The following is a 27952-nucleotide window of genomic DNA, read 5'->3' on the forward strand; positions in this document are numbered from 1 at the left end:
CCCTTGCCGTATTTGAATGTAACCAACTGCGAGTGGTATTCGAAGATTTGTAGACTGTTCACGGCCGTGAACCACGTGAGACTGGAATGATAAATGTCGTTTTGTCTAGCTCTACGATTAGTTTGTTAGAGTGTTAGTATGATTGTATTATTAAAGTGTTAGTACGATTAGTACAATTAAATTTCTACTTCACATTTAACTAAATTCCTACTTCACATTTTCACTTATATAATGTTTTAACGTTAATAGATTCTTATTCTATGTTAGTTTTCCCTTTATCTTAATTAATTTCATCTTTCATTTCCGTTTCCATCTCATAAATTTTATTATATTCATCTTTAAGGCTGAAGGCCACATTCTCGTTAGTAGATACTTATTCTAAGTTAGTTTTCTCTTTATCTTAACTAATTTTATCTTTCATTTCCATTTTCATTTCATAAATTTTATCGTATTCATCTCTAAGGCTGAAGGCCACATTCCCTCTTTTTTCTTTTTTGAACTAGGTGTGATTATCCGCCATATGCAAGAAGTGCAAATGATAATCTCTTAAGCCATGGACTTCCTTTGCATTATGCAATTGGCATTGATCACCCTTGCTCTAAAATAAATTTTCACCATTGCAATGATCTTCATTCAAGTTATTTTAATTACTTTCAATATACTTTCGCTTAAGCTTCCATAAAAAAATATCTCATCTCATATTCATCTTTTGCCCCAATTGAAGGCTTCAATTCAGTTCAAGGTTTTCTCAGTAGTACGATTTCCTTATTCTTATGGCACCCATGGGGAATTGAACCCCTCCGCAAATATGCAGTTTCCACTATAGGTTTTGGGACCATTTACTTATATTTTTTGTGTGGACCGTAGATTCCGAGTTATCCCTTTTAGCATCAAGCGTTAATGGTTTAATTGCAAGAAACTTACTCGTGGTACGGAGATCTACCACGACTTATGACAGTGAGGACATCACTATCACAAATCGTTGTCCCAAAAAAAGAAAATCGCATTAAGAGATACCATTAAGTTCAAAAAATGGGTATTGTATCCAATTTCCCATTTCCTCCACTTCTCCTTAAAAAAGGTAGAAGTTTTATCTCCATTTCCCTCCTTTCATCATTCACATGTCTATGGGGATTTGAACCCCTGCGTAAATACGCATACCGCTAAAATTTAAGGACCCCATAGGTATCCTTTTAAGATTTAATGTGGGTCTTGTGAATCCTTTTTCCAGTGCTCGTTTGCACTGTGACCCGATTGTTCCTATCAACAACCGCTTTCTCATAAAGCGGTCGATGCTTTGCCCTGATCTGCTTATTCCTAACATGAACGGTATCACCCGCCTTATAATCCTTCGATAAGACACGACGCCTAGAATTATGTCTCTCCAAGGTTGCCTCTTGCTTTTTCTTTATCGATTTTTTCACCTCCCTGTTCAACTTTCGCCTAAAGTTCTGCAACCTTTGGTAATTAATTCTCTCAGCTCTATTAAAAAAAATATCAACCGGTTTCCTATTCGTTACAGAGTGGATGGTGCTATTGTATCGATCGGTAGCGAGCATTATAAGTTCCCTAATACCTAAATCCCTATGTTCGACCTTTAAACATCGATAAATTTCCAGTAAGGTCGAATGGAATCGTTCCACTTGTCCGTTCACTTCACTACGACCTACTGGAGTCAAATATACCTTGACACCAAATTGTCGAATCACGTTCATCACTATTGGGCTGATAAAACCTCGCTCATTGTCAGTCACTAAAATACGTGGTGTCGAGAAGTAATTAAGGATTTCTATAATTCTCTCCTTCATTTGCAAGGCTGAACGATTCCTAAGAGGAAAAAGTTTCCCAAATTTTGAAAATTTATCCAAGACACTAATAAAATACTCATTTTGGAGTACAAAAATATCCATGTGCAATATTTCACAGGGATAAGAAGGAATCGGAGTTGCCTGAAGCTTAGGTATCGGCGGATTCCGATCATATTTGTTAGCCTTGCATATTTCACAATTCCTCGTATACCTTCCTACAAGACTGTTCATCCTAGGGAAATAGTATTTTTCCAAGAGCTGTAGTTTATTCTCGTCCTTATTCCTATGTGCCCTTCTGTGCTCCTCTTCTATCAAGGAACAGACCCTATTTGGACAAGTTACATCTTCTACAAGTCTCTGAGTGATCCGTAGCTTATAATGTGAAAAGTGTTCCAAATAAACCTCCTGTAATAGCCACAAATACTGTTCAGGAATTTTAATCCCATTTAAGACATCAGGTCTAAGTTTTTCCCTCAGGATTCGTGTAAGATTTTCCCTGCTAATTTCCTCCAAAGATATGATGTGTCGGTTGTAGCCAGGATGAGGATTAATATGTGTAATCATATCTGATTGGAATTGTCGTATTATAATCTGATTACGAAAAACGTTAATAGGAGCTTCGACATGTGGAATCAAATCTGTGCCATCCTGTTCGGCACTGTGTACGGTTCCCTCGCTAGCTGTTATAGTAGCTGAGTCTCCGTTCCCTATCGTACCCTCACTAGCTGTTATGGTATCTGAGTCCTCACTTCCTACCCTACCTTCACTTGCAGTGTCAGTGGAGGACTCATCCGCAAGATGGACACATAAATCTGTAGATGCAGTTCTCGAAGTCTGCTCAGCTTTCACTGAGTCGGTTGAGTCTGCTTTTAAGCGAGATAAGGCGTCGGCTACTACATTGGATTTCCCTGGTTTATATACAAGTTCGAAGTTATATTCCTCTATCCTAGCCTTCCACCTTTTCAATTTCGCATTATAATTCCTGTTGCTCATGGCAAACGTCAGAGGTTGGTGATCGGTAAAAATGCGTATTTTCTTAGCTCCATACAGGTAGGAGCGAAGATTGTCCAATGCCCAAACTATGGCGAGCATCTCTTTCTCGTTCGTGGCATATGCCTCTTCTGTCTTGTTCAAAGAGCGAGAAATAAAGGTTATTGGTTTGTCCTTTCCCATTTCCCCTTGAGACAGTACTGCACCTAAAGCACTGTTAGAAGCGTCTGTCGTAAGATTAAATGGTTTGTCAAAGTCCGGGAAGGCTAATACTTCCGACGACGTGAGCAACTCCTTAAGCTCGTTAAATGCTTGTAGCTCTTCCTCCCCGAGAATAATTCTAACTTTCTTCGATTGATTAGCCTTGACTTGTGCCATCTCGCCACGAGTGAGAGTGGTTAAAGGTTTAGCTACTTTGGCAAAGTCTTTAATGAACCTCCTATAATAGGATGTTAATCCCACAAAACTTTTGAGCTCTTTCAGGGTCTGGGGTGGTACAATGTCAAGGATTGCCCTCACCTTCTTCCTATCAGGCAGTATACCATCCTTAGTAACCACGTAACCAAGGAATTCGACCTCGGTTTTCATAAAAGCAGTTTTCTCTAAATTAACCCTAAGGTGAGCGTCTCTTAGACGCTGAAATACTTTCCTAAGGTTCCCCAGATGTTCCTCAATATTACCCCCGTATACTATTATGTCGTCTATATAGACATAACATATTTTCCCTATACAACCTCGCAGGACGTCATCGACCATACGCTGAAATATAGCAGGCGCATTCCGTAGGCCGAACGGTAGCCTCAAAAACTCATACTTCCCATTCATTGTTGAAAAGGCTGTCTTTGGAATATCCCTTGGATTCATTGAAATCTGATGAAACCCCGAAGTGAGGTCAAGGGTTGTAAAATATTTCGCCTTGCCAAGGCTCGCCAAAGTTGAATTTATGTCGGGAATTGGATATGTGTCAGGTATGGTGACGGCATTCAGTCTTTTGAAATCCACCACCATCCGATATTGTTTCTCTCCATTTGGTTTAGGTTTCTTTGGGACCACCCAAATGGGAGAATTATAAGGACTTCTTGACGGCCGTATTACATTATTATTCAGAAGTTCTTCTATTTGTCTGTCTACTTCAGCACGCATACAAGCTGGATAAGGATAACTCTTTGAGTATATTGGCTCATCAGTGGTACACCGTATCTCTGCCCTAATAGATGTTGCTGCCAATTCGTTATTTATTGGTCCAAATATGTCACTAAACTCGGCTATTAGGTCACTCAATGTAGTGCATGATGGAAGTACGTTAATTTCGTTCAATGTCTGAATTCTAAGTGGTATACTGATCCCTGGCGAGATTGTCAGTGTATTATTTTTGTGGTCTATTATAGCTTGAAGCTCACGTAGAGTATCGTCGCCGATTATACCATTGAAAGATGTGAATCCCGGTAGTACATAGAATGTAATTGTCGTATCGTTACCAAATGGGGCAAAGAATTTCCCCTTTACCTTCTCACTAATTTGTATTCTCCCTGATGCAGTACGAACATAAAATGGTTTATCTAATTTCTTAGAACTGGGGCATAAGGCTGGCTCAACAAAGTTTTTTGTAGCCCCTGTGTCTATTAAAAATTTTATTATTGAGCCATCCTTTAATTCATTGCTTACGTATGGTAAGCCGGAAAGGCACGAGTCCGAAAATTTATTTCGTCGTCGGCCGGTTCGCCTTCATTGTCCTCTTGTGTCATGTTAAAAATTCTCTGTTGTTTAAACGGGTGTTGTGCCGACCCGGGACGAACCTGTTCCGAAAAGGCCCGCCTTTTGTGGTTATTCCATGGTCGGTTTCCGGTCCCCCTAGATTGCGTACTCGGATCTATGTCCATTGGTTCTGGTCTGTGGGGAGCAGGCTGTTGCGCAACACGCCGTGGCTCAAATTGTCGGTTAACAAAAGGGTTCGCTTGAGGTTGATACCGGTTTTTCGGTACAAATTTTTGGAAGGAAGCTTGGTTTCGAGTCTTACTTGGGTGGTGATTCGGAAAGTTATTAAATCCCATTGGAACCTGGACCCTATTCTGACCATTAACCGAATGTAGGGAGACCTGACTCCTGTAATTGGCATTTCTCAATTCCAAACATTGCGAATATGCCTCGGGAAGTGTCTTTGGCTTCATGAGCATTATCATCTTTGACAGCTCGCCATTAAGACCCCTTATGAAAACTTCCAGTGTCCTATTTCTATAAGTCTCTATTAAAACGTTCGTCGTTTCTTCAGAATAAGTTTCCGTCTTCAATTTGTTTATGATCAAGGAGAACTGGTGATTTACTGTAGCGTAGAACTCGTCTACGCTCATACTCTTCTGAGCTAGTTGGGTCAACTGATGTTCTAGTGTGCGAACATCTCTTTTGTCTGCATAATGCAGAGAAAGACAGTTCTTTATCGATGCCCAGTCTTCATCGAAAATGTTGTAGGAGGTAAGGGCGGCATCAGCCTTTCCTCTACATTTTCGGCGTATAGCCTGAACAATAGCCCTATATATCGGCTTCTGCCGGACGATCTCATAGTCCTTCAGGATACTCTCCACGCTATGTATCCAGGATACATACTGCGTGGGGTCACCCTCAAAAGACTGCAAGTCCCTTACACAGTCGGGAAGTTTTCCTATTTCGTTCAATTCGGTTTCTGTGGTTGGAGCACGCAGGGGGGGAGGAGGACTTTCGCCCTCAACAACCGGAGGATTACTGGGCCTACGTTCCAAATTCAGCGTTCTCTGATCCAGAGTTTTTAGCTGGTTTAGAACGGCGTTTAGGGCGCCAGTTAACTCTGTTACCTTACTTTGCAAATGTTCCATACTTACATACACATATACATATACATAGGAATTTGCAGGTTCTTCCCTCTATATTTTGCAGGTTCTTCCCTCTATATTTTTACAGTCACCCTTACAGGATATGCCTTTCAATAATTCTCCCTCTTCTCTTCAAATTAATTCACTGGTAGTCACAGGGTCGAAATTTCACTTAATTGTCACTGTTCTTTCTTTCTTTAGGTGGATCCTCTTTTCCACAAAAAAAAAATTTTAAATTTCACTGTTTCTTTTTTATTTTTTCCAGGTTTTAGTTTCTGGAGGGTCCCGTAGGAATCGCAAAAACTTATTTAATTTCACAATTTCGGGGTCGAAATTTCACTTAATTGTCACTGTTCCTTCTTTAGGTGGATCCTCTTTTCCACAAAACAAATTTTAAGGTTCACTATTTCTTTTTTATCTTTTCCAGTTTTTATTATTTAGTTTCTGGAGGGTCCCGTGGGAATCGCAGAAACTTATTTAATTTATTAATTTTATATATTTAATTTTTTATTTAATTTTATAAGGACTCCGCTTTCTCTTGGCGGGTCCCTGCTCGGGCGCCAGTTAACTTCCTTTGTTATGTGAAATTAAAAAAAATGATTTTTAAGTGGACACCGACTTGTCCACTATAAATGAAACACGTTAATTTTTGGTTTACAATTTTATTCAACGACCGCTTTGGTCAACCTCCCAAGTAAGACTAACTCTAACAATATTTTTTAAATACTTAAATCTAAATAATTCTGCTGATCCAACTTATTCCATTCCCACGTTGTGAAATCTTCCAGACGAAATATGATCCTGCATACTAGCTTGCGCGTGTGCACCGTCAGCACAACCTTGTGTAGATTTTTCCCGCTCATGTATACTTGATTGTGTTAACTTGTATAATAGAAAATGTAAACATAAATAAGAAAATGAAAATAAAAACAGAAAAAAAGTAGTAAATATGGTAATTAAAATCAAATACACAAGTATTCCAGAGCACATACCTTCTTATCAAGAACAACTATATAAAAATAATAACAAGAACTACTGTTATGTACAGACGAACAGACTTCGTTAATACTCGTACTCAACTAACCGTTTAATGTTGTGTGGCTGTGTTAACAGTATGGGAAACATAACGAAACGTAACGGAAGCGCGCAAAATTAAAAAAAAGAATTTCAATAATTATTGATTTGTTTTGTTATTTTCTTTTAAAAATTTAAGAAAAAAAATCAATTAATTAAAAAGAAATATTTTTAATTAGCTATAGATGAATACAAGATTTTTAAAAAAAATATTAATATATTTATGAAAAAAAAAGAAATAATCGAAATTTAAGCAACAAAAAAAAAATTGTCATTTCAAATGGTACGAGTGCCGGGTGGAAATACAATTTGTGTGTTTGTGTTTTAAGAAAAAATCTCTTTAAAATTCTTTATGTCTTCAGCATGCACAGTGGTTTAGAAACGTTTTATTTTGGAAATTATTCGGTTACTCGTGAACGTGATTGGATATAAATTAAAGAAATATCGGTAGTGGAAGCTGATGACTTTTCGAGAATAATTAGAGGTACCAAAACGAAATTTAACTTGATCGAAGCTGAATGTTCTTCAGTTAAAAATAGATTCATTAAAGGGATAGATAGTTATTAGATAGATAGATAGATAGATAGATAGATAGATAGATAGATAGATAGATAGATAGATAGATTAGATAGATAGATAGATAGATAGATAGATAGATAGATAGATAGATAGATAGATAGATAGATAGATAGATAGATAGATAGATAGATAGATAGATAGATAGATAGATAGATAGATAGATAGATAGATAGATAGATAGATAGATAGATAGATAGATAGATAGATAGATAGATAGATAGATAGATAGATAGATAGATAGATAGATAGATAGATAGATAGATAGATAGATAGATAGATAGATAGATAGATAGATAGATAGATAGATAGATAGATAGATAGATAGATAGATAGATAGATAGATAGATAGATAGATAGATAGATAGATAGATAGATAGATAGATAGATAGATAGATAGATAGATAGATAGATAGATAGATAGATAGATAGATAGATAGATAGATAGATAGATAGATAGATAGATAGATAGATAGATAGATAGATAGATAGATAGATAGATAGATAGATAGATAGATAGATAGATAGATAGATAGATAGATAGATAGATAGATAGATAGATAGATAGATAGATAGATAGATAGATAGATAGATAGATAGATAGATAGATAGATAGATAGATAGATAGATAGATAGATAGATAGATAGATAGATAGATAGATAGATAGATAGATAGATAGATAGATAGATAGATAGATAGATAGATAGATAGATAGATAGATAGATAGATAGATAGATAGATAGATAGATAGATAGATAGATAGATAGATAGATAGATAGATAGATAGATAGATAGATAGATAGATAGATAGATAGATAGATAGATAGATAGATAGATAGATAGATAGATAGATAGATAGATAGATAGATAGATAGAAGATAGATAGATAGATAGATAGATAGATAGATAGATAGATAGATAGATAGATAGATAGATAGATAGATAGATAGAAGATAGATAGATAGATAGAGAGATAGATAGATAGATAGATAGATAGATAGATAGATAGATAGATAGATAGAGTAGATAGATAGATAGATAGATAGATAGATAGATAGATAGATAGATAGATAGATAGATAGATAGATAGATAGATAGATAGATAGATAGATAGATAGATAGATAGATAGATAGATAGATAGATAGATAGATAGATAGATAGATAGATAGATAGATAGATAGATAGATAGATAGATAGATAGATAGATAGATAGATAGATAGATAGATAGATAGATAGATAGATAGTAGATAGATAGATAGATAGATAGATAGATGGATAGATAGATAGATGATAGATAGATAGATAGTAGATAGATAGATAGATAGATAGATAGATAGATAGATAGATAGATAGATAGATAGATAGATAGATAGATAGAGATAGATAGATAGAAGATGGACGGAATCTGAACAAATGCAAATCAACCAAGTTATTTCCAAAACAAAGCCTGCCTAAACCACTGTGTGTTCTGCCGCACAAGTAAAAATTTCGGAAAATTAAAAATCATGACAAATTTTTTTTAAATATCTACAAAAAAACTAAAAACATATCTTTGCTACAAATGAGAGAACATGTATAGGTGTATGTTTAAGTATTTAGCACAAATTATTTTTAATAATTCACAAGTGAATGAGCAAAAAACCAACAAAAAAAAAATCAACACAAACAAAATTATTTTCTTTTAACCAAAAAACACAATTTTTCTAAATTTCTTCAGAAACATTTTTGCTATGACATTGATTTTGTCATTGGTTTGTTTAATCCGCTAGAGATTGGTGTAAAAAACATAAAATATTAAAAGCAAAAAAAATTAATTATGTAAAAACTGGAAATCATTAATTTAAAAACTAAATTAAAAGAATATTAATAACAAAAAGTGTTTAAATTAATTAAAAAAACTTTTCAAACAAAATAGTGCATTTATTTATAATTGGATTAAAAAAAGGGAAAAAATTTTTTAACATTAACTATTAGCAATTTTGCTGTTGCCTACCACAACATTAAATAACTTTTAAATTACATTACTGTTTTTGTGTACATTAAATGTTAAGTGCTTTGGTTTTTAACAGACGGCTACTGTTGCTGTCATTTTAATCATTTGACCATTAGTGATTTCTTTTTTTAAATTAAATTATTTACTTTGCTGTTATTTCTATACAAAAACAACGTTATACAGTTGCTACCCCTTTCCGTGTTAATTTAGGATTATTAAAATCTATTTGCAAATAATGTCTAAGGTTTGTTGGAATTTAATTGTATTTCGTTTAATATTATTTACTATTTATATAAGAATTAATTACATTTAATATATTATTTAAATTAAATCTCTAGAATGAATGTTAATGAAAAGTAAATTGTTATAGAAACATTATTTTATTCCTTGAGTAAGGCCTTAAATCGATTTTGAAATAAAATTCGAATTCAAACCAATTATGAATCAGTTTTTATATTAAATTCGAAATTTCGAACATGAAAATAAATGAAAAATATTCACTAAAGACGTACAATATTCCAAAAAATGAGCTATTTACTTATTTAAACCATCTAAGAACCATTTTTAGCATTAAAACGATTTTTGAAATTAACTTCGAAATTTCGAACATGACTAATAATAAGGAATTTTAATGGAAGACAAATAATATTATAAGATAAAAAGTTATTTTATTATTTAGATTACCTAAAACCAGTTATAAAATATAAATCAGTTTTCGAAATTAAATTCGAAAATTCGAACAAACAATTTTGTCGAAAAATTTAATAAATCTAAATAAAATACATTTTTTAATTAATAAAATACTTGAAAAAATAATTTTTAGCTTCAAAACGAATTTCGAAATTAAGTTCGAATTTTCGAACATATTAAAAATTAATATATTTTCCTGGAAAATTAACGAAATTATAAGAAAATCTGTAAGAATTATTATTATTAGCCCCTTCAAAACAACAAATTGGTGTTAAATTTATTTTCGAACTTAAAGTGCTAAATCTATTTTCGAAATTATAAGCAAAATTTCGAACATAACTAGTATTTTCATAGAAAGTTAATTAATTTGAATGAAAAAATAAGATTTCATTAATAAAAGTTATGAAGAATACATTGTTAGCTAAAAATCGAATTTCGAATTTTTTCGAACATGATCAAAATTAATAAATTTTCATAGAAAACAATTGCAAAGTATATTATGTTATTGTTTACTCCATTTTAAAACCAGTTTCTAGCCTTGAATCGATTTTCGAAATTAAATTCGAAATTTCGAACATGATTTTATAGCAGTATTTTCACGGGAAATTAAGAAGTATCTCCGAAAAATTATAAAAAATTCGTTTTTAACTTTCTTGAATCAATTTCGAATTTTCGAACTTAATAACAAATTATGAAATTCATCTATTTTGCAAACTGAAAGATCTGGAACAATGTGTTTGTTTCTATTATAAAGTACGCAAAACACAAATGAACTATTTTCATTATGGATTATTAAATAATTAACAATAATTTTCTTTTAATAAGACACAGCTGTTCAAATAAAAGTTTTTATTAAACAAAAACAATACAGAAAGAAGCTTTTAAAAACATGTGTTATATATCCGAAAACAAAAATAAAATGGTGTATAGGTCACGAGTCAAGTACCAAATAACTTCTACAAATTTTTTAATAAAAAACTTTTATTTTAGCTAAACCTAAAAACATTGTTTACCTTACATTTTACAAAGGGCATTATTTTTACTTATTGATACTAAATAACTGTTTTTGTTAGACTACCCTTTATCTATATATACAAATTTCATCATTAATTAACCTGCTTAATTGTATCATCTGGAAGATGTTTTCAACTGAAATTACTAATAATTCTGAAAATAATATATGTGTTATAGTTTGCTTATGAGCAAATACTAAAACTGTAGATTGTAAAATATTGCTATTTGAAAAGTGAAAAAAAAATAAAAAAAATTTAAATGATTTTTATTTGCAATAATTTAAAATTTGTTTAAAAGACGAATGTAAATTAAGGAAAAAAATTGTTATAGTTGCATTGAAAAATAAACCTACTTATTTACTAAAATATGGATAAATGAGATCGTCTATAGACAAAACTAGTCGATAGTATAAATAGGCCTTGAATGTAGTCTTAGCCTTGTCTATAGTATTGGATTCTGTTCTTTCTATACAATTATAGTCTTAAATGTAATTTTGTCTAATTTTTACTCTAGCCTTGCTTATAGTATTGTCTACAGTTATTATTAGAGTCTGGTCTATAGTCTATTTTACTGTAGTCTATACTCTGGAACATTATCTGGACTACATTCCGGTCTATAGTCTGGACTACAGTTTAGTCTATAGCATGGTTTATGGTCTGGACTACAGTCTGATCTATAGTCTGGACTATGGCCGGCACTACAGTTTATAATGTGAACTAATACTGGTCTATAGTCTGGTACATGTGCTGGACGTCGGCCTATAGTCTGATCAATATTCTGCATTACAGATTAGTCTATAATCTGGTACATTTTCTGGACGTCAGCTTATAGTCTGGTCTATAATGCGCATAACAGTCTGGTCTATAGTCTAATACATTGTCTATAGTCTGTATTATAGTCTGCGTTACAACCTGGTTTATAGTCTGGACTATAGTATGGTCTATAATCTGGACTATAGTCTGTTCTATAGTCTGGAGTATAGTCTGGTCTATAGTCTGGACTATAGTCTGGTCCATAGGCTGGACTATAGTCTAGACTATAGTCTGGTCTATAGTGTGGACTATAGTCTGGTCTATAGTCTGGTCTATAGTCTGGTCTATAGTCTGGACTATAGTCTGGTCTATAGTCTGGACTATAGTCTGGTCTATAGTCTGGACTATAGTCTGGTCTATAGTCTGGACTATAGTCTGGTCTATAGTCTGGACTATAGTCTGGTCTATAGTCTGGACTATAGTCTGGTCCATAGTATAGACTATAGTCTAGACTATAGTCTGGTCTATAGTCTGGACTATTGTCTGGACTATAGTCTGGTCTATAGTCTGGACTATAGTCTGGTCTATAGTCTGTTCTATAGTCTGGTCTATAGTCTGGTCTATAGTCTGGACTATAGTCTGGTCTATAGTCTGGACTATAGTCTGGTCTATAGTCTGGACTATAGTCAGGTCTATAGTCTGGACTATAGTCTGGTCTATAGTCTGGACTATAGTCTGGTCTATAATCTGATCTATAGTCTGGGCTATAGTCTGGTCTATAGTCTGGACTATAGTCTGGTCTATAGTCTGGACTATAGTCTGGTCTATAGTCTGGACTATAGTCTGGTCTATAGTCTGGACTATAGTCTGGTCTATAGTCTGGACTATAGTCTGATCTATAGTCTGGACTATAGTCTGGTCTATAGTCTGGACTATACTCTGGTCTATACTCTGGACTATAGTCTGGTCTATAGTCTGGACTATAGTCTGGTCTATAGTCTGGACTATAGTCTGGTGTATAGTCTGGACTATAGTCTGGTTTATAGTCTGGACTATAGTCTGGTTTATAGTCTGGACTATAGTCTGGTCTATAGTTTGTTCCATAGTCTGGTGTATAGTCTGGACTATAGTCTGGTTTATAGTTTGGTCTATAGTTTGTTCCATAGTCTGGACTATACTCTCGTCTATAGTCTGGACTATAGTCTGATCTATAGTCTGATCTATAGTCTGGACTATAGTCTGTTCTATAGTCTGGACAATAGTCTGTTCTATAGTTTGGACTATTGTCTGGTCTATAGTTTGGTCTATAGTATGGCCTTGCTTATAGTATTGTCTACAGTTATTATTAGAGTCTGGTCTATAGTCTATTTTACTGTAGTCTATACTCTGGAACATTATCTGGACTACATTCCGGTCTATAGTCTGGACTACAGTTTAGTCTATAGCATGGTTTATGGTCTGGACTACAGTCTGATCTATAGTCTGGACTATGGCCGGCACTACAGTTTATAATGTGAACTAATACTGGTCTATAGTCTGGTACATGTGCTGGACGTCGGCCTATAGTCTGATCAATATTCTGCATTACAGATTAGTCTATAATCTGGTACATTTTCTGGACGTCAGCTTATAGTCTGGTCTATAATGCGCATAACAGTCTGGTCTATAGTCTAATACATTGTCTATAGTCTGTATTATAGTCTGCGTTACAACCTGGTTTATAGTCTGGACTATAGTATGGTCTATAATCTGGACTATAGTCTGTTCTATAGTCTGGAGTATAGTCTGGTCTATAGTCTGGACTATAGTCTGGTCCATAGGCTGGACTATAGTCTAGACTATAGTCTGGTCTATAGTGTGGACTATAGTCTGGTCTATAGTCTGGTCTATAGTCTGGTCTATAGTCTGGACTATAGTCTGGTCTATAGTCTGGACTATAGTCTGGTCTATAGTCTGGACTATAGTCTGGTCTATAGTCTGGACTATAGTCTGGTCTATAGTCTGGACTATAGTCTGGTCCATAGTATAGACTATAGTCTAGACTATAGTCTGGTCTATAGTCTGGACTATTGTCTGGACTATAGTCTGGTCTATAGTCTGGACTATAGTCTGGTCTATAGTCTGTTCTATAGTCTGGTCTATAGTCTGGTCTATAGTCTGGACTATAGTCTGGTCTATAGTCTGGACTATAGTCTGGTCTATAGTCTGGACTATAGTCAGGTCTATAGTCTGGACTATAGTCTGGTCTATAGTCTGGACTATAGTCTGGTCTATAATCTGATCTATAGTCTGGGCTATAGTCTGGTCTATAGTCTGGACTATAGTCTGGTCTATAGTCTGGACTATAGTCTGGACTATAGTCTGGTCTATAGTCTGGACTATAGTCTGGTCTATAGTCTGGACTATAGTCTGGTCTATAGTCTGGACTATAGTCTGATCTATAGTCTGGACTATAGTCTGGTCTATAGTCTGGACTATACTCTGGTCTATACTCTGGACTATAGTCTGGTCTATAGTCTGGACTATAGTCTGGTCTATAGTCTGGACTATAGTCTGGTGTATAGTCTGGACTATAGTCTGGTTTATAGTCTGGACTATAGTCTGGTTTATAGTCTGGACTATAGTCTGGTCTATAGTTTGTTCCATAGTCTGGTGTATAGTCTGGACTATAGTCTGGTTTATAGTTTGGTCTATAGTTTGTTCCATAGTCTGGACTATACTCTCGTCTATAGTCTGGACTATAGTCTGATCTATAGTCTGATCTATAGTCTGGACTATAGTCTGTTCTATAGTCTGGACAATAGTCTGTTCTATAGTTTGGACTATTGTCTGGTCTATAGTTTGGTCTATAGTATGGTCTAGTATCTGGACAACAGTCTATACTCTAGTCTAAAGTTTGGACTTTAGTCTGGACTAAAATTTGGGATAAAGTCTTGCATATAGTCCATAAAGTCCAGAGTTTATATATAGAATCTAAACTATAGTATTAGTCTAGTTAATAGAACTTTAGTCTGTATTATGGTTTAAACTATAGTTTGACCTTTTATGCGGATTAAAGTCGGGTCTATTGCCTAGCCTACTGTAGAAAATTACTTCTGTCTGTAGTATTAGCATTAGTCATTTCTGCAGTCTCGCTTTTAAAATGTTCGTTTATCGACCTTTTTCGCTTCAGGGATTTTCAAATTTGTGTTTAAGAACATAATTAATGAAATTGTCTTATGAAGAAATTTTATCGAATTTTTTATTTGTTGCATTATTCAGTTTTTACTAGCGTGTGTTGGTACTTTTTGTGTTGCCCTTTAAACTTCAATTTTGTTTTAATTACCATTATTTTTGTTTAACACAAAACCTTTTAGAAATCACTGTATGTTGGTTATTATTATTTTTTGTATATATGCTTTTTTATGGTCCTCAAGGGTTGTTTTAACTAGAGTACCAACGGGGATGGGTAAAAATTGTTTGTTTATACATATTTAAAGGTCATTTGCAATGGCAGCAAATATGTTGCTACTTTTTAACGTAACGTCTTTTTGTTAAAGTAAAATGTGAATACACTAATGCCTTTAATTAGCAGCTAAAGGAAAAACTAGTAAAATGCTTGTTTATACATAAAGTTAATTGCATTTGTTTTGCAATCTAAAAACTAATTTTGACAATATGTTAATCTAGGCCTAAGTGTATTTGTAAACTATAAGTGTGTGACGTATTAATTTAGTTTCAGTTTATATGCCTCTTCATTCAAATAACACTTTAACATTTAGATTTTTTTTTTTTTGACAAATTAAGTGTATTTTTCATAGTTGTTTCTATAATATACAAAAATGTCTATAATTAAAATGTTGTTAACTATTGAGTTGTTCAAATTTCACTGTTATTTTTTTTATCGTCTAAACATAATTCTCAATTAAAATTGTTTAAATTATCGTTTTTATTCTCTACAAACTATTTATTTGTTTATCTCACATGACAATCGCCTTTAACATTAGCTTAACAATCGAAAAAAAAAGCGACAATAAAATTGATTGCTCAATTTTATTTATTTTAGTTAGTTTTGAACGCACATCAATTTTTTGTTCAATAATATTTGTATATTTATTATAATTTATTAACGATAAGTATTTTTATCGCCTAAGCTTTTTATGATTTGTTATAAAATAATTGAGAAAAAAATCAATTTTATAAACTACAGTAAAAACAAACTAAGTATTTGTCATTATTATATGAAATCTAGATATGATTATAATTTATTAAATAGTTTCCTGTATGATCGATAAAATAAAGCTAACTAATGTAAGTGGACAATTAAAAATGATCAGTAACTAGTACAGGACTATAGTCCAGACAAAAGATTATAATATAAACTATGCTAATACAGTCGAGAATGTAGACTTGAGCATAGTCAACTCTTTAGAGTAGAATATAGTCAAGACTATAGAGTAGATTATATGAACTCTATGAACAATTCTATAGTCCAGACTATGGACATGACTATAGGCAAGACTATATAGTCCAGTTTATAGAAAAGACTATAGTTCAGACTATAGACAAGACTATAGTCCAGAATATAGAAAAGACTATAGTCCAGACTATAGACAAGACTTATAGTCCAGACTATAGTCAAGACTGTACACTTGACTATAGTAGGCTAAAGTCCCAACTATAGACAACACAATAGTCCAGATAAAAGACGAGACTGTAGTCCAGATAAAAGACAAGACTATAGTCCAGACTATAGTCAAGACTGTACACTTGACAATATTAGGCTATAGTCCCGACTATAGACAAGATTATAATCCCGAGTATAGACAAGATTATAATCCCGACTATAGACAACACTATAGTCTCGAGTATAGACTATAATATAGTCCAGACTATAGTCCCGAGTACAGACAATACTATAGTTCCGCCTATAGAAAATATTATAGTCCCGTCTATAGATTAGACTACAGTCCAGGCTATAGACAAGACTATAGTCCCAACTATAGACAAGACTATAGTCCCAACTATAGACAAGACTATAGTCCCTACTATAGACAAGACTATAGTCCCGACTATAGACAAGACTATAGTCCCGACTATAGACAAGACTATAGTCTCGACTATAGACAAGACTATAATCCTTACTATAGACAAGACTATAATCCTTACTATAGACTAGACTATAGTCCTAACTATAGGTAAAACTATAGTCCCGAGTACAGACAATACTATAGTCACGACTATAGATAAAACTAGAGTCCTGACTATAGACAAGACTATAGTCCCGACTATAGACAAGACTATAGTCCCGACTATAGACAAGACTATAGTCCCGAATATAGGCAAGACTATAGTCCCGACTATAGACAAGACTATATTCCCGAGTATAGACAAAATTATAGTCCTAATTATAGGCAAGACTATAGTCCCGAGTACAGACAATACTATAGTCCCGCCTATAGACAAGATTATAGTCTTGACTATAGACTATACTACAGTTCAGACTATAGTCCCAACTATAGACAAGACTATAGTCTCGTCTATAGACAAGACTATAGTCCCGACTATAGAAAAGGCTTTAGTCTCGTCTATAGACAAGACTTTCGTCCCGACTATAGACAAAATTATAGTCCTGACTATAGGCTAGTCTACAGTCTAGACTGTTGACTAGGCTATAGTCCATTCACAAAACAAGACTATTGACTAGGCTATAGTCCTGACAAAGGACTAGACTATAGTACAGTCTATAGACTATAGTTAAGACTGTAGACTTCACTATAGTCAAGACTGTAGACTAGGCTATAGTTTAGACTTAGGATACACTATAGTACAGATTACTGTAAGGAATATAGCCTATAGCTAGTCTATGCTAGTCTGGTCTATAGTCTGGACTATATATAGTCCCAAGTTTAGTCTTAAGTTTGGTCTATATTTTACTTTATAACTTTATATGTATAAGTCTAATCATTATTTTATATGAAATTGTTTTTGCATTTTACTTATGATGATGTTAATTGCTCCAAAGTAATAAATAATACAAACAAATAAATCCAAGGCACTCCTATTGACGCAAACATATTTATAATTATTAAAATTGTTTTAACTAACACTCCCACTAAAAATTTGCAAAATTCTAGATAAAAGTGTTATATTTAACTAAAATTTTATATATAACTGACAATAATGATATATTAACAAACGATATTGGTATGTTAGGCCCATTAGCTTTTCGAAATAGTAACTTTAAAGCGATAAAATCAGTGTTTAAATAGAATAGGTTTGTTTATTCCTCTTAGGAGTACCTTGAAATGTTACAAACTCCTTTTAATTTTTTGGATCAGTCTATTTTAGTATGTTTTTACATTCGTAAAACTATGACGCAATTGACTTTATAAATCCCTTCTACTCTTAAGTACATTCCAAACAAGAAAAAAATCAAAAAAAAAAAGGCAACAAACGGCATAATAATTGTACGTGCCTGAACAAGCAGAAAATTTATACAATTCTATAGAACATACGAATAAATGGTCCCGGTCATATACAATCATACACTCGAGTACTTGAACATGCTCATGCTTGTTTGATTTTATATTGTGTATGGTTATGGCTGATGGTAAGGCAAATAAAAAACAAAACAACAAAAAAACATGGTAATGATATTACAATTTCACTTTTATAGCGCCGCTCTAATCAAAAAAAAAAAAAAAATCAAAAAAAAACAACATTCAAGTTGATGTTTTTTTCCCGTTTGTGCGACATTCAGTCAATTGGTGGTTAGTCAGTCATTTGCGAAACAAACGTCAGAATCTTTGATATTCAACTATATGCTAATTGGGTTAAGAATGCTTTGCCAATGAAACGAAATGTAATGAATTGGTAACTGTTATTGCGATAAGATTAGAAATAGAATTGATTTAGACAGCAGCGAACAAGTAGAAAATTACAATTATCGTGCGTACGTTCATATCAGCTGTATAGAGGGTATAATAATTACAAGTGAATTTCAAGAGTTTCTATATTGAAGGAAAATTTAAAATTTTTTCTATAAAAAGAGAAATGTTAGAATATTTATTTTGCAATGAACATTTTCTTAAATTTTATTTGTTAAATTAGAACTTTTCGAGATATTTTTTATAAAGAGAAATTTTGGAAATTAAAAAAAATGATTTTTTTAAATATTTTATATTTAAAAGATAATTTTTTGAAAAGTTTCTATATGAATGAGAATTTTTTGAAAAATATTTTAAAAATTAGATTTTTTTAAAGAGATTTTTGAAAATTCAAATCAATTTTAGAAATTATTCTATAAAAAATATAAATTTTAGAAATTTTTTTTTATAAAATTGAGAACATTTTTTATAAATAGAATTTCGAAGTTTCCAAAAATGAATGAATGAAATAAAAAAGAGTAATTTTTGAGAGAGGCTTTCGAAAATTTTCTATAAAATAGAGAAATTTTATAAAATTTTCTAAAAAAAATTAACCTTTTCAAAAACTTTCAGAAAAATATAGAAAATTTTCTTTTAAAAAGATGAATTTTCTAAAAAATTTTCTAAAAAAAGAAAAAAATATGGAAATTTCTCTAAAAAAGAAAGAAAAATTATTGGAAATTTTCTAAAAAACAAGAGAAATTATCGAAAATTTTCTATAAAAAAAGTAACTATCGAAAGTTTCTATAAAAAACAGTATTTTATAGAAAATATATATAAAAATGGAAATTTATGGAACATTTTCTATAAAATATAAATTTATGGAATATTTTCTAAAAATAAAGAAATTATCGAAAGTTTCTATAAAAAATAGTATTTTATCGAACATTTTCTATAAAAAAGAAAAATTTATCGAAAATTTTCTATAAAAAAGAGACATTTTCGAAAACTTTTTATAAAAAGAATAAATTTTTTAATAAAAGTATAATTTTTCAAATATTTTCTATAAAAAGACATTTTTAAAAATTTTTTGAAAATTTTAAAATGTTCTACAAAAAGGGAAATTTTCTAATACTTTTCAAAAATTTTCTAATCTTTATAAAAAAGAGAAATTTATTGAAAATTTTCTATAAAAATATAAATTTATCAAAAATTTTCTATAAAAGAGAAATTATCGAAAATTTTCTAAAAATTAATTATCGAAAGTTTCTATAAAAAATAGTATTTTATCGAAAATTTTATTTCTATAAAAATAAATAAATTTTCAGTAAGTCTTTATAAATAAGAGAAATTTATTGAAAAATTTCTTTATCGAACATTTTTATAAAAAAGAGAAATTTATCGAAAATTTTCTATAAAAAGAGACATTTTCGAAAACTTTTTATAAAAAGAATAACTTTTTTAATAAAAGTCAAATTTTTGAAAATTTTCTATAAAAAGGGAATTTTTCAAAAATGTTCTAATAAATGGAATTTTTTGAAAATATTCTATAAAAATAAATAAATTTTCAGTAAGTCTTTAAAAATAAGAGAAATTTATTGAAAAATTTCTTCAAAATATAAATTTATCGAAAATGTTCTATAAAAATATAAATTTATCGAAAATTTTCTATTAAAAAGAGAATTTTATCGAAAAATTTCTATAAAAAAGAGAATTTTATCTTTTTTTTTATAAATTTTTTAAAAGATAATTTTTCAAAAATTTTCTATAAGAAAAGAAATTTTCTATAAAAAAGATATTTTCGAAAATTTTCTATAAAAAAAGATTAATTTATATAAAACAGATAAATGTTCAAAACTATTCTATAAAAAAGACCAATTTTCAAAACTTTCTATAAAACAGAGAAATTGTAGAAAATTTTTTAATAAAAAAAATTTTGAAAACTTTCTATAAAAAAGAGAAATTTTCAAAAATTTTCTATAAAAAAATTAAATATTTTCTATAAAAAAAAGTGAAAATTTCGAAAATTTTCTATAAAAAAAGCAAAAAGAAAGAAATTTTTTCCATAAAAAGAAAACATTTGTAAAATTTTCTATAAATGGGATGATTCTATTTGAAAATTTTTAAAATGACAAATTTTGAAAATTTTTCGTTAGTTTTCAGAAATTTTTGTTGAAAATTTTCTAAAAAAAAAAATTAAGTTTCTATCAAAAGTGAATTAGTTTGAAATTAAAAATATTAAAAAATGTCTATAACAAGAAGAAATTTCTAATAAAATTTTATTCTAAAATTTAATTATTGATCTGTTGTACAACATGTATTAAATAAAAAATAAAATAAAAGCTATAACATAAAACTGTTTCAATGCAGGAAAATGATAAAAACAATTTTAATAGTTTTTAATTCCGCGACATTAAAAAAAGAATTCATATAAATTTTATTACAAAACTCGTATATTCGACAATTTTTCTTTACAGCTTTTTCGCATTTTTATAACCATTTCCACTTTCCGCTGTTGCTTCTTTTCAATTTACGTCATACAAAAGAATTAAAAATGAACGCACAGCAACAATAATTTAATGATGTTGGAAATTTAACAAAAAAAAAAAAAATAAAAAAATAAATAAAAAAAAACGTAAGAATTTTTCAACAATTTAAATGAAATAGCTGAACATGCAAATAATAAGAGAAAACATTTATCATACATATTAATGTACATATGTATGTGTGTATGTTTTGCATATGTTCATGTGTGTATGTCTGGCTGAAATCTGTTTGAAAGTAAAAGTAATTTATTTAATTTAAATGTCAAACATTCAAACAAACACAGGCGAATGTAAATTTGGCAAATTTTCCTTGAACACTCACAAGAAAATATTAATAACAATAAGGGCTTGTTTTTACAATATTAGTTAATCCTAGTTAAACTTTAGTTAAAATTTTTTCTAATCCTTTATTTTTTTAATACTCATTTTCAGGAACAAGTTAAACTTGATGCCACCAAACAGGTTACCAGCCCTGACGATTGTGAAGATCTCAGTCCAATGCCACAAACACATGCCCCACCAGTTAGACGACGTGGCGGCATTTCAGCCGAACCCGTGACTGAAGAGGACGCAACCAGCTATGTGAAAAAAGTCGTACCCAAAGATTATAAAACAATGGCTGCTCTCTCGAAAGCCATCGCCAAAAATGTATTATTCTCACATTTGGATGAAAACGAACGTTCCGATATATTCGATGCCATGTTCCCCGTAACACATCTAATGGGTGAAAATATAATACAACAGGGCGATGAGGGTGATAATTTCTATGTCATAGATCAGGGTGAAGTTGAGGTAAGTTTTTAGAATTACTTTTCAAAAATAAGAAAACCTTTTAATATTATTCTTTTTCTTCTCAGGTATTTGTCAATTCCGAAATGGTAACTACCATTGGTGAGGGTGGCAGTTTTGGTGAATTGGCTTTGATTTATGGTACCCCAAGAGCTGCTACAGTACGTGCCAAAACCGATGTTAAATTATGGGGTATTGATCGTGACTCATATCGTCGAATTTTGATGGGTTCCACTATTAGAAAACGTAAAATGTATGAGGAATTCTTATCGCGTGTTTCTATATTGGGTAAGTTGTTGAATTGCGACTTTTCATGTTAAATTTTAACTTCTTCATTATTACAGAGAGTCTGGACAAATGGGAACGTTTGACGGTGGCTGACGCTTTGGAACTTGTTAATTTCGAAGACGGCGAAACAATTGTTAAACAGGGAGAACCTGGTGATGATTTCTATATCATTGTTGAAGGCTGTGCTGTTGTTTTACAAAGACGTGCTGAGGTTTGTTAAAATTAATTGTAGATAATTTGTATTTTTAGAGAGTTTATTATAATAAAAAATAGAATAAATTCTCCTAGAATTGATTTAAAATTTAGAATTTTCTTTAAATTATTATAAAAAATTCTTTTATTAAACATTTTAGCAAGGCGATGAACCTGCCGAAGTTGGCCGTTTAGGCACCAGTGACTACTTCGGTGAAATTGCATTGTTGCTAGATCGTCCACGTGCTGCTACAGTTGTTGCCAGAGGTCCCTTGAAATGTGTGAAGTTGGATAGAGCGAGGTGAGTATATTTAGTTAAGTTCTAGTTTAGTTCTAGCTCAGTTCTAGTTCAGTTGTAGTTCAGTTCTAGTTCAGTTCTAGTTCAGTTCTAGTTCAGTTCTAGTTCAGTTCTAGTTCAGTTCTAGTTCAGTTCTAGTTCAGTTCTAGTTCAGTTCTAGTTCAGTTCTAGTTCAGTTCTAGTTCAGTTCTAGTTCAGTTCTAGTTCAGTTCTAGTTCAGTTCAGTTCTAGTTCAGTTCTAGTTCAGTTCTAGTTCAGTTCTAGTTTAGTTCTAGTTCAGTTCTAGTTCAGTTCTAGTTCAGTTCTAGTTCAGTTCTACTTCAGTTCTAGTTCAGTTCTAGTTTAGTTCTAGTTCAGTTCTAGTTAAGTTCTAGTTAAGTTCTAGTTAAGTTCTAGTTAAGTCTAGTTCAGTTCTAGTTCAGTTCTAGTTCAGTTCTAGTTCAGTTCTAGTTTAGTTCTAGTTCAGTTCTAGTCAGTTCTAGTTCAGTTCTAGTTCAGTTCTAGTTCAGTTCTAGTTCAGTTCTAGTTCAGTTCTAGTTCAGTTCTAGTTCAGTTCTAGTTCGTAGTTCTTAGTTCAGTTCTAGTTTCACGTTCTAGTTCAGTTTCTAGTTTCATGTTCTAAGTTCTAAGTTCTAGTTACGTTTTCTAGTAGTTCATTCTTAGTTTCAGTTCTCAGTTCCAGTTCTAGTTCAGTTTCTCGTTCCGTTCTAGTTCAGTTTCTAGTTCAGTTCTAGTTTACTTTCTAGTTCAGTCTAGTTCAGTTCTAGTTCAGTTCTAGTTCAGTTCTAGTTCAGTTCTAGTTCAAGTTCTAGTTCAGTTTCTAGCTTCAGTTAGTTCAGTTCTAGTTTCCGTTTCTAGTTTCAGTTTCTAGTTCAGTTCTAGTTCAGTTCTAGTTCAGTTCTAGTTCAGGTTCTAGTTCAGTTCTAGTTCAGTTTCTAAGTTCAGTTCTAGTTATCAGTTCTAGTTTCCGGTTCTAGTTCAGTTCTAGTTCAGTTCTAGAGTTTCAGTTCTAGTTCAGTTCTAGTTCAGTTTCTAGTTGGCAGTTCTAGTTCAGTTCTAGTTCAGTTTTCTAGTTCAGTTCTAGTTCAGTTCTAGTTCAGTTCTAGTTCAGTTCTAGTTCAGTTCTAGTTCAGTTCTAGTTCAGTTCTAGTTCAGTTCTGTCTAGTTCTAGTTCTCGTTCTAGTTCCAGTTCTAGTTCCGTTTCTAGTTCAGTTCTAGTTCAGTTCTAGTTCAGTTCTAGTTCAATTCTAGTTCGGTTCTAGTTTAATTCTATTTCAGTTCTGTTTCAGTTTTACAAAGTCAGCAGTTTCTTTTTTACAAACTTCGAATAAATTTTCTAATAACAATTTTCTATATTCTTTCCCAGATTTGAACGTGTTTTGGGACCCTGTGCGGATATTTTGAAACGCAACATCACTCAATACAACAGTTTTGTTTCATTGTCTGTTTAAATCCAGACATTTGGAGAAAAACTCTAACACAAAGAAAAAACATTAAGAAAAACACAAATTATTATAATTTTCTTTTTTTGTAATTTTATGGAATAACTTTTAAAAGTTTTGAATAAAACAAGCGAAATTTATTTGTAAAATGAAAAGAAAACAAATTAAGAAAACAACTTTGTAAAATACACTGCTAAAAATGAAACATTTATCTTGAATGAAGAAAACTTTAAGAAAACCAAATTTTGAATTATAATTGAAATCTAATACATTACACATCTATCTCTGTCAAATATAACAACAAAGAAGGAACAACAACTACTTTAAACTTAGAGATAAACAAACAATCCAAATGAAAAAGGAAACATATTTTCAAACAAGACTCTATAGAAAAAATAACAACAAAAAAAAACATAAATGTTTATACAGAAATATAAAAACAAATGAAGAAATTAATTAAAAAAAAACTTATAAAATAACAACTTTTTCATACAATTATAAAACAAATATAAATATAATTTTAAACAAAACTAATTAAAAAAAAAAAATATATTTCATTGTTTGATGTAAAGCTGTAACAACTATACAACAATACAAATTAAAAACTACAATAAATTGTAAGAAAATAAAAAGAACTGTTGTTAAAACTGGAAAAATGTAAACATTTTGTAAGAAATTGATTGATTGAAAGTTTAAAAATATTTTGAACCAACCTCCCAAACCAACACTAAACTAAATAGAAAACAAACTTAATAATATTGAAGAAAATGTTTTGTAACAGATACCACAACTACAACATAGACTTTCTCTAATTAAAAGATTATTCTGTTTGAAAAATAACAAGAACTTCATTTAATAACATACAATTTAAAATAACAATTGTTTTATTTTATTTATATGGTTTTTTTCTTTATAAAAAAACATTTAATAAATCAAGACAGGATTTGTATGACTTTAGAGAAGGTTTATTAAGTAAATTTAATTTCTTATATTTATATTAATTATTATTTTATTTCTTTTCTTTTTGTTATTTATAAACTTTTCTTTTTTAATTTTTTTTGTTAATTAGAATATATTTTTGTTGTATCATAAACATAATTATTCTATTAAATTATTTTATTTTGAAAAAAAAAAAGAAATCTTAGTTAATTTAAATAAACAATTTGAAAAAGTTAGCTTAAATTTTGCTGGCAACTTATACATAAATAAATATAAAAAAAAATTACAAACCTACATAATTATATAATAAATAATTGAATTTTTTTCCTATAAAATATTATTGAAATTAATAAAAATTCAATTTTGAATTAGTTTTTCTTTTCATCTAATGGTTATTGAGGTTTGAATTATAATACACTTTATAATTGTGAAGAACATAGTTATAAATTAACAATTTTAAATAGACAATTTTGAAACATATTTTAGATTACTATGTTAAATCATTTGAGAAGTAAAAGGTTGTGTAGTAGGGCTAGTCTAGCTTTCTACACATTTTTTACTCGTATTCACAGGTTAGAAATCTAACCCTGTATTATTGGCATTTTGGTCATTACATTTTAATCTACTTTAACCTACTAATCGTAACCCACAGATTTGATCATTGCACATTAAAAAACATATTCTAGACCCTATTTTACTATAATCAGTTCTAGTTTAGTTAGTTCTCATTCAGTCAAGTTCAGTTCTAGTTCAGTTCAGTTCAGTCTAGTTCAGTTCTAGTTCAGTTCTAGTTCAGTTCAGTTCTAGTTCAGTTCTAGTTCAGTTCTAGTTCGTTAGTTCAGTTCTAGTTCAGTTCTAGTTCAGTCTAGTTCAGTTAGTTCAGTTCTAGTTCAGTTCTAGTTCAGTTCTAGTTCAGTTCTAGTTCAGTTCTAGTTCAGTTCTAGTTCAGTTCTAGTTCAGTTCTAGTTCAGTTCTAGTTCAGTTCTAGTTCAGTTCTAGTTCAGTTCTAGTTCAGTCTAGTTCAGTTCTAGTCAGTTCTAGTTCAGTTCTAGTTCAGTTCTAGTTCAGTTCTAGTTCAGTTCTAGTTCAGTTCTAGTTCAGTTCTAGTTCAGTTCTAGTTCAGTTCTAGTTCAGTTCTAGTTCAGTTCTAGTTCAGTTCTAGTTCAGTTCTAGTTCAGTTCTAGTTCAGTTCTAGTTCAGTTCTAGTTCAGTTCTAGTTCAGTTTCCAGTTCAGTTCTAGTTCAGTTCTAGTTCAGTTCTAATTCAGTTCTAGTTCAGTTCTAATTCAGTTCTAGTTCAGTTCTAGTTCAGTTCTAGTTCAGTTCTAGTTCAGTTCTAATTCAGTTCTAGTTCAGTTCTAATTCAGTTCTAGTTCAGTTCTAGTTCAGTTCTAGTTCAGTTCTAGTTCAGTTCTAGTTCAGTTCTAGTTCAGTTCTAGTTCAGTTCTAGTTCAGTTCTAGTTCAGTTCTAGTTCAGTTCTAGTTCAGTCTAGTTCAGTTCTAGTTCAGTTCTAGTTCAGTTCTAGTTCAGTTCTAGTTCAGTCTAGTTCAGTTCTAGTTCAGTTCTAGTTCAGTTCTAGTTCAGTTCTAGTTCAGTTCAGTTCTAGTTCAGTTCTAGTTCAGTTCTAGTTCAGTTCTAGTTCAGTTCTAGTTCAGTTCTAGTTCAGTTCTAGTTCAGTTCTAGTTCAGTTCTAGTTCAGTTCTAGTTCAGTTCAGTTCAGTTCTAGTTCAGTTCTAGTTCAGTTCTAGTTCAGTTCTAGTTCAGTTCTAGTTCAGTTCTAGTTCAGTTCTAGTTCAGTTCTAGTTCAGTTCTAGTTCAGTTCTAGTTCAGTTCTAGTTCAGTTCTAGTTCAGTTCTAGTTCAGTTCTAGTTCAGTTTAGTTCTAGTTCAGTTCTAGTTTAGTTCTAGTTCAGTTCTAGTTCAGTTCTAGTTCAGTTCTAGTTAGTTCTAGTTCAGTTCTAGTTCAGTTCAGTTCTAGTTCAGTTCTAGTTCAGTTCTAGTTCAGTTCTAGTTCAGTTCTAGTTCAGTTCTAGTTCAGTTCTAGTTCAGTTCTAGTTCAGTTCTAGTTCAGTTCTAGTTCAGTTCTAGTTCAGTTCTAGTTCAGTTCTAGTTCAGATCTAGTTCAGTTCTAGTTCAGTTCTAGTTCAGTTCTAGTTTAGTTCTAGTTCAGTTCTAGTTCAGATCTAGTTCATCTAGTTCAGTTCTAGTTCAGTTCTAGTTCAGTTCTAGTTCAGTTCTAGTTCAGTTCTAGTTCAGTTCTAGTTCAGTTCTAGTTCAGTTCTAGTTCAGTCTAGTTAGTTCTAGTTCTTCAGTTCTAGTTCAGTAGTTCAGTTCTAGTTCAGTTCTAGTTCTAGTTCAGTAGTTCCAGTTCTCGTCAGTTCTAGTTCAGGTTCTAGTTCAGTTTCTGTTCAGTTCTAGTTCCGTTCTAGTTCAATTCTAGTTTCATTTCTAGTTCAGTTCTAGTTCTTCCAGTTCTAGTTCAATTCTAGTTCAGTTCTATTCAATTCTAGTTCCGTTCTAGTTACAGTTTTCTAGTTCAGATCTAGTTCAGATCTAGTTCAGTTCTAGTTCAGTTCTAGTTCAGTTCTAGATTCAGGTTCTAGTTCATTCTAGTTCCAGTTCTAGTTCAGATCTAGTTCAGATCTAGTTCAGTTTCTAGTTCCAGTTCTAGTTTCGTTCTAGTTCAGTTCTAGTTCAGATCTAGTTTCAGATCTAGTTCAGTTCTAGTTCCGTTCTAGTTCAGTTCTAGTTCAGTTCTATTTCAGTCTCGTTCCGTTCTAGTTCAGTTCTAGTTCAGTTCTAGTTCAGTTCTAGTTTCAATTTCTAGTTTTCAGTTCTATTTCAATTCTAGTTCAGTTCTAGTTCAGT

The 27952-nt window shown here is 31.4% G+C and overlaps 1 protein-coding gene across 2 annotated transcripts in view; it reads left to right on the top strand.

The window, feature by feature from the left end:
- Window positions 1-25396, top strand: part of LOC119609897 (cAMP-dependent protein kinase type I regulatory subunit) — a 38077-nt gene extending 12681 nt beyond the window's left edge. Inside the window, exons 1-7 of one of the 2 annotated variants that reach the window (XM_037964923.1) lie at window positions 6766-6998; window positions 8874-9531; window positions 21570-21929; window positions 21995-22214; window positions 22271-22425; window positions 22568-22707; window positions 24071-25396. In XM_037964923.1, the coding sequence (XP_037820851.1) occupies window positions 9523-9531; window positions 21570-21929; window positions 21995-22214; window positions 22271-22425; window positions 22568-22707; window positions 24071-24155 (969 nt within the window). In that variant the 5' untranslated portion in view covers window positions 6766-6998; window positions 8874-9522 and the 3' untranslated portion in view covers window positions 24156-25396. Of the gene's footprint in view, window positions 1-6765; window positions 6999-8873; window positions 9532-21569; window positions 21930-21994; window positions 22215-22270; window positions 22426-22567; window positions 22708-24070 lie in introns of those variants that run through there. The other variant, XM_037964922.1, reaches the window with a different exon arrangement.
- Window positions 25397-27952: the final 2556 nt, after the last annotated feature.

This window comes from Lucilia sericata, unplaced genomic scaffold (assembly GCF_015586225.1).
Source record: "Lucilia sericata isolate MDLA Ls3-8-SP2 unplaced genomic scaffold, ASM1558622v1 Contig001082F_arrow, whole genome shotgun sequence".
In the NCBI taxonomy this organism is placed as follows: Eukaryota; Metazoa; Arthropoda; class Insecta; order Diptera; family Calliphoridae; genus Lucilia; species Lucilia sericata.